This window comes from Cariama cristata, unplaced genomic scaffold (assembly GCF_000690535.1).
Source record: "Cariama cristata isolate BGI_N322 unplaced genomic scaffold, ASM69053v1 scaffold5896, whole genome shotgun sequence".
Taxonomy (NCBI): domain Eukaryota; kingdom Metazoa; phylum Chordata; class Aves; order Cariamiformes; family Cariamidae; genus Cariama; species Cariama cristata.
The window spans coordinates 166,839-174,301 of NW_009622628.1; the positions used below are offsets into that span (position 1 = coordinate 166,839).

Consider the following 7,463-nt stretch of genomic DNA (forward strand, 5'->3'; position numbering starts at 1 on the left):
TACACTTGCTAGCATAATTTACCAGTTGTATGAGATGTAAGCAGGCACAGTGGTAACATTGGCTAATTTTATGCTCAATGTGAAATCTTATAGCTGGTCAGATGGATACCATAAGAAATAATTAGAGTCATTAGAAACAATGGGCTACAGCTGCAGTAATACATGCTCTATTCTCAGTCCAGAGGTTTCTAAGCAAAATTAAATTAGCTCTTGTTACCACACTGCTGAATCATATGCTCCTCACCTCCTGAGAGTAAAGTTCTCTTTCCATTTCCATACTGTGAGCAAAGTTTGTGCCCCACACAGAAAAATCCCATTTTGAGACAAGAAATTCTGAAACTTGAGGCCATTCCTTGTTAAAAAAAAAAAAAAAAAGTAATAAAAAAAAATAAAAAATTGAAAAGTGGCAGCAATAGGTCCCCAGCTCACATTAACTCCTATCACATGTTGAGGGTCATCCCTCTACTGTGCTGCAGCCTTTGGTACCAGTCACAAATTGCAAGTCCTGTTTGCGTCAATGGTGGACCCAGGTGAATATTTTTCCCCCGGAACCATTCACATTAAGTTTTATTTTTGTAAGGAAGTTACGTCCCCTTTATTGGAAGCACATCAGCACCCTTGCTGCTGGTAGTACTGCCTTCGCATCTGTAATATCCTCTCTTCTCCCCAAATTCAAAAGGCTCTTCATAATAGTAAGGAAAACAACACATTATCCTAGAGAAAGTGAGGAGAGGGACAAGAAGGAAATATAATCCATGGTACTGGAGTGATTAATGTGACTGTTTATGATGAAGGAAATGAAAACTAGAAATCTGGGTAAGTAATGACCTTTCCAAGGGAATGACTTTCACTGAAACCGCAGTACAAACTCATATGCTGACCTCCTTGAAATTATTGCTGAAGTTTTCAAAGCAAAGCAGGGATGGCACTGAAAATTTTGCTCCCTTGTTGATTCCCAGGAGCACAGAATTTCCATCGACAGCAGGAGAGGGGTTCACTGTATGAGATGTACACATGCCATCACCTCCCTTTAAAATGTGAGATGCTTTGGTGATAGGTTTGAGAAAAAGGGCTTAAGACTCACATTTAACACTGTCCGTTAAGCATGGTGAGCTGGAGTAAGACTTCCCCTGCATACATCATCTCGCACATTGATAGGCAGGCCGAGTGTGCTCAGCGGGAAGAACAAGACTAACAGTATTTTTGATGAAGGTAAGAGCCTAATATTGTAGCTTTGGAAAGATCAGTTATCCGTTTACCAGCCATCTGTCTTTGTCTGTGGTACTTACCTGGCCTCAGTTATTACAGTATGTAGCTGCTTCACAACCACTAATATATTTATCTTTTCATCCTCCCTGTGGAGTTGGAAAGTGCTATTACCTCTGTTGCAGAACTAAGAACTGAGATTAAGGGTCAGATTTGTTATGGCATTTAGGTGCTCAATGGGATTTTCAAAAGTACCTAACACCTGTTGCAGTAAGTGAAACCTGGGTGCTTTGATAGTTCTGAAAATCCTGTTACTCGTGTCTTTCCTTTTAAAATTTTGGACTTACATGATACCCTGGGATCTGTAGGAGAGGTTCCCATACTGCGGGTAGTCACCCAGACAGGAGACTGTCTCTTCATCCACCTACTAGGAGACTGTAGGTGGGACAGGAGCAATTTTATGGCAGTAGCTTATCTCGGTCCTGAATTCAGCAAGCTGTAACTCTGTGGATAGCGGTGAATTTACCCTCCTTGCCCAGCTCTGTGATAGAGGTCAGAATCCAGCCCTGGAAATTCTGGAGCAAAAATAAGCAGCAGCCATGGTCAATAAAAGGGGCTTATATGCCAATTGCTGGGATGGAAAATTCAAGAGCAGGAGCAAATAATGAAACAATCTATATTCATGCAGCCACCTTTCCAGCCTACTGCTGTAAGTACGGGCTTACATCTAACCGAGATGTGAATCCTACTGAAAGGTCCAGAGTATCACACTGGAAAACAAATGTTGATTTTGAACAAATTATCTATTCATCACTAAATCATTTTCTTTCATTATTAGTCTCCAAATTGGTTCTGCTCTGGGAGACAGAATTAGGTTTAAAAGCAGTGTCTCTTAAACACTTGCTTCAAATGAAAGTATTTGGTAAACATTACTCAAACCCTCCAGAGCATAAACTCCTCAACTGCTCTCTCTGGCTTTGCATAGATTTTTCAGCTCCTGGTTTAAAGACAGATGTCTCAGGGATTCATTCAGGATATCAGAAAATAATCAAATTAAATCCCTTACAATCATATGCCCCTCAAATGCCAAGGAAAATTTTGTTAAGACCTTTCTGTCCTCGTTTACAGTAGCATAAGTTGGGACAAAAGTCCCATGCAAACAGATGGAGTTACACCAATATCAAACGTGTAAGAAAGAGAAGAGTCAGACTCCAAACCCATGGCATAAGTACAAAACCACATGGGCTGCGAGCCTAAGTTTCTCATCATCAGAAGAGCTATACTTTGCTGTTGTAATACTTGCACTCATTTCCATAGTTTTAAGGTTCTAAAAAAATAACCCTGGCCTTCAAAATGATCTATTTTAAACATTAAAGGGATGGATTTTGGTTAATTCAGCATGTCAGCAAGATTGCATCTCTCTGAGCTAGTGATTTAGGATGACAGAGTCGGGGTCAGCTCAGCTAAGTTTAAAAAATGTGCGTGGTGCTGCAGGGAGCAGGGTGGGTTACGGAGCAGCAGTAAAGCCCCAGCGCTGTGTGCTTGTCCCACGTTATGCCGTGGACTGTCAGGAGGTGTTCGAGATGTTCCTCCATGAGGCAAGAAGCTCTGTAGGGATTAGGATGTGTTTAATTGCATGGGTTTTTATCAGTGTCTGTAAGATGCTGTTATCCTCCCTGTAGGTTTTAATTGGGTGGAGGAGGGAGGACAACTCTGTCACTTTGTTAGGTATGAAAAGAGAATAAAACTTTGTGACAATGTTATCTAACAGACTCCCAGGTACTTGGTAGCTTGTTCAAAGCATGAATTTAACTCAGTTTGATGTTATGGGGACCTGTGTGCTCAGGGGAAGATCGCAAGGAGAAGGTCCCTCTTGATCCCTCCCACCATGGGAAGACATTCACCAATTTCCCAGCTCTCTGAACTCTCCAGTAAAGCAGTGGTGTGGGACTGGGAGGCTGCTCCAGTACAGGGCAGGAATTGAGAGCTGCTGCTGCTGCAAATGAGAGCATTTGCACTGTGATGTCTGAACACTATTTTGCACTTAAAAGATTTATTTCTCAGTGGGCAGAAGAGCTACAAGATTAACAGATGAACAAATATATTGAGACAGCCAAGAGATCAAAGAAATTGAAGAGTCACTAAGATGCTGGAGAGCTGCAGAGTCACCTGGCCGTGGTTCTTAGGAATTATTTTATCCTCAGATTAGCTCAGCTGTCTTGGGGTTTGGACATATCCTCTGGTGAATTTAGCTACAGTGACTTAAGACATTACTGGCCTCAGCTCTCTGTTTCTCCTCCAGAGGATCCTGCCTCTGGAGCAGAGGTGGCAGGAGGGAATATGTGGCTGCATCCCAGCCACTGCAGCTCAGATCCTGGGGGCTTAATGCAAGCAGAGCATCCTTCATTTTTTGGGGTAGATACCAGCTTGTGAGCTGCACCACCAAGGATGAGAGCGTACTGTATCCCTGGGCAGAAATCTGCAAGGAAAATGTGGGGCAGACGGTGTGTTAAGCCACCGTAATGAAAGCCACCAGAGTGCATGTGCTGGAGCCCTAAGGCTGTGTGCTGTGGCTATTTTTACCATAAAGAAATTCTAACAGATACTGGAAAGGCAGTTATTGCAATTGGAAGGTCAGAGGGAATCGCATCCCAGATAGTACTATTTAATGTCAATCATTCTTTGCAAGCTTTTTCTCCTCCATGCAATCTGCAATTCAATCAGGAAAAAAAAAGTGAGTAGCAGCAGTCTTAACCTTAGGTTCCTCGTACAGGAACCAGCCAAGGGGTGATACCAGTGGAGGATTCAGAAAAGGGTTTGTGTAAGATGTAGCTTCCCTGCAGAGAGCAAACAGAAAGCAGCTCAGAAAGATTGTGCAAAGGCTGCTAACCATGAGACCATGCTCATTCCTTGGGCTGTGTATGCCTCACTTCTTCCCTGAAATTTAGATGTAGTTGAATCAGCCAGGAAATTATGGATGAGTTTGGAATCTTGAGGGAAAGGTATTTGAACAGCAGCAATATGAAGACACCAACAAGAGGGAAAGTCATAACTTGAAAAGTGCCACACAGAGGGAACCTTGCCTTTGCTTTATTGAACTGTTGGCTGCAATAAATACAGCCAAATTCCCTCAGTCTCCCATAATGTTGTCTCAGTACCAGCAGGATTCCATTTAAGGATACACTTACTTGCACAAATGATTATATATGAAGAGCAGAGAAACAGCTGAAGTGCCACTGCAGTAATGCAAGCAAATCCTGAAAGCTGCCCAAGTCAGGTCTGTGGCTGTGTGCTGCCCAGTGCTTTGGTTTTGTCCGTGCTGCCTGCCCAAAGCAGCCTAAGCAGAGGACCTGTCTGCCTGCCTGCCTGCCTCACCCAGGGAGATCACAGTCTGTATTTTATGATGGTACAGTAAATAAATGGTGATAAAATCAACTAAGAGGATATTCCCAAAGGAGGAGAATTGCTTTTTATTATCATTTTCAATACAGAAAGTAATAAGAAACTGTATTATAAAGAAGAGAAGAGACAAGTATAACACAAGACCTATGAATGGGTAATCAGCAAGGAAGACTGAACCTTGCGCTTCTACGTCTCACAGCGTTAAGCCCAATTGCCTGAACTAAAAGGTTTGGCTGTGTTAGACAGTGCTCTAACAGGGTTGTCAGATACCTGTGTGGTGCATCCATGGTTAGGAGGGCTTGAAGCACCAGAGAGAGGGGCATGGCTGTGAGCAGTCTGATGTGAGCGTAGGACCAGAGACCAAGAATTTTGGAGCCTTCAGCCTGGTTGTTTCCATTGATTTCCTTATGTCCTTAAACTCTTCCAAACCTCACATTATAGGGAGTCAGGAGAACTAATTTGTTCCTGCTTGAATAGTGTTTGAGGAAGAAAAGTTCTTGCGCTGTCTGTGCAAGTCTACTGCTTTGCTACTATCCCCCATTAGCACTGATTAGTTAGAAATCTGAACTTGCATATGAGCAGGCTGATCATTGCACCTTGCATCGTGACCCAGCATAGCAAAGTTGATATGAAATGTTAGCAGATTGGATTTGTGATGTGTTTTACCACGTTGCGCATGAATTCTTTCCACTGACTAAACCAGGTGTGGATCTGAATGTCAGCAGGTCCTAAGGTGCTGTGTAATGGGCAGTCAGGCTGTGCAAGATGACAGCCTGAGACTGAGCATGAATACTCAAGACACCAGGCTCTGTAACTCCCCTTTCTGTTACAGACTGGAGTCACCTACGCGTGCGCTGGTGATGGAGGCTCCAAAAGGCATCGAGATCAACGCCGAGGCTGGCAGCTTGAAAGCTACATGCAGGACAGAGCTCAGGTTGGAATCCAAAGATGGAGAGGTAAGAGAAGGACATCAAGCCCTGCAGCGAAAACAAACCAAGCCACAGATCTCCTGCAGATTTGTAGCCTTCTGAGGCACTGAGCTGCTGCATTGGAAACACTGGTGCGAAAGCACTAGTGCAGCAGGCCTTGCTAGTTTAATTTCTGCTAGCAGTGTTTGAACATATCACATGCAAACGAGCCTCACTCTGTGGCAAAGGCTGATTCATTATTTTTAAAGTGCTTGGATGATAGCGTCTGTTGTTCAAGCAGATTTATGCGGCTGTAAAATACACAGTACTCCTTAATTCTTTGTTTCCTTGTCACTTGAAAACAAGATTTACTTGGCCAACATAATTAAAATCTTTTATCATACATTTTCTATAAGAAGAGCTTAATTCACCGTTATTGATCTGAAAAGCTTTTGTAGCTGATGTTTTCATTTTGGAAAGAAAGGGAACATTAGGAGACACAAGCTGTTGCAATGGGGAAACTTCCAAAGAGGAAGAGAGAATAACTAAAACTGATAACACAGAGGAAAAGTAAAAGAGGTGTTGAGTTAAGCCTCTTGTGGTGTCTCAAAAATACACAGGCACATGGTTCTCATCCCCTCCTCCTGCCACAGTGATGGAAGTCACCGAAGGATGTGGCTGAGGAGCTCCAACTGGGGAACCCACCGAGAACCTCAGCAGGAGGAGCTTCCCATTGAACGCAAACCTCCTGGCAGTAGGTCTCCAACATAAGCTAATGTTTTCCTATCTTAGTGTCCGGTGTAATAAATAGAATGCAATTCCTGTTATTTCTAAACATTTGCATTTTAAGACATTGCAAACCCAGACCACACCTCTCAAAAATACAAAAAAAATCCTACACAATATACTACAATTGAAATCCAAGGCATTTCACTACTGGAGACTGTAATTGCAAGATAAGAACAAATACTGTAATATTGTGGTGTGCAGGTTATCTTACTGTGCTCTTCTCAGTGATGTTAGAGCACTCCCCTGTAGCTGCCATGTGTCTTAAGAACTGCCACACGTTCACTTTTATAAGGAGTTTTATACTGTTTTATAAGGAGAAGTTCAGGTCTATTACAGCATTTAAGTTATTTTTAATATACATATTTTAATATACATAAAAGTGTTACACGTATACATAAAATATATGTAAAAGTCAGTGCTGTGAGCCTGCAAGCATAACTGGCAATGGGATCACAGTGCCAGAAGTCCCCATGGAGGAGCAGAGTCGTCATGTGGACATGAACCATACACGCTCTCCACCTAGGAGTGGGGTACCTCTGGTTGGGTTTACCCAAACATGGAGGTGTCCCAGGAAGCTACAAGCCAAGAAAACACAGTAGGTAGATAAGCAGAAACAAACTGGAGGTCTTAGGTGACTTGTGGTGAAGGCAGATAATATGATCACCCAGATTTGTATCAGACTTTCCCATCTTAATACACTTGCCTACCCAGTTTTTGTAGCAGCTGAGTTGTCCGAAGGAAGCTTCTTTAAACACAAGATCAAAAATAACATCTTTCCACTAATTCTCTCTCTCTTTCTCTCTCTCCCCCACCTCCGACTTCAGATAACGTTGAATTCTGCAAAAATCAAACTACCTAACTTGCCTCAAGGATCTTCCTCTTCTGCAGGGTCCAGGCAAAAAATCTACGAGCTCTGTGTGTGTCCCAATGGGAGGTTATTTCTGTCTCAGGCAGGCACTAGCTCGACCTGCCAGATAAATACAAGCGTCTGCCTTTGAGGGACAATTTGCAGTGGGCATCACAGGCAGCACAAAAGCCAGTTCTGGTCTCACAGTTTGCAGCTGCCAACTATTTTTACTAGAACACAGAAAGCCTATCAAAGACATTTTTTGTGTGTGCGCGCGCGTGTGTGTGAATATATATAAAAAAATATATATA

The 7,463-nt window shown here is 42.8% G+C and overlaps 1 protein-coding gene across 1 annotated transcript in view; it reads left to right on the forward strand.

The window, feature by feature from the left end:
• SGCD (sarcoglycan, delta (35kDa dystrophin-associated glycoprotein)) overlaps positions 1 to 7,462 on the forward strand; it is a 130,299-nt gene extending 122,837 nt beyond the window's left edge. The window contains exons 6-7 of the mRNA XM_009702398.1: positions 5,441 to 5,564; positions 7,130 to 7,462. Coding sequence (XP_009700700.1) covers positions 5,441 to 5,564; positions 7,130 to 7,303 — 298 coding nt within the window. The 3' untranslated portion in view covers positions 7,304 to 7,462. The remainder of the gene's footprint in view (positions 1 to 5,440; positions 5,565 to 7,129) is intronic.
• The last annotated feature ends 1 nt before the right edge of the window (position 7,463 follows it).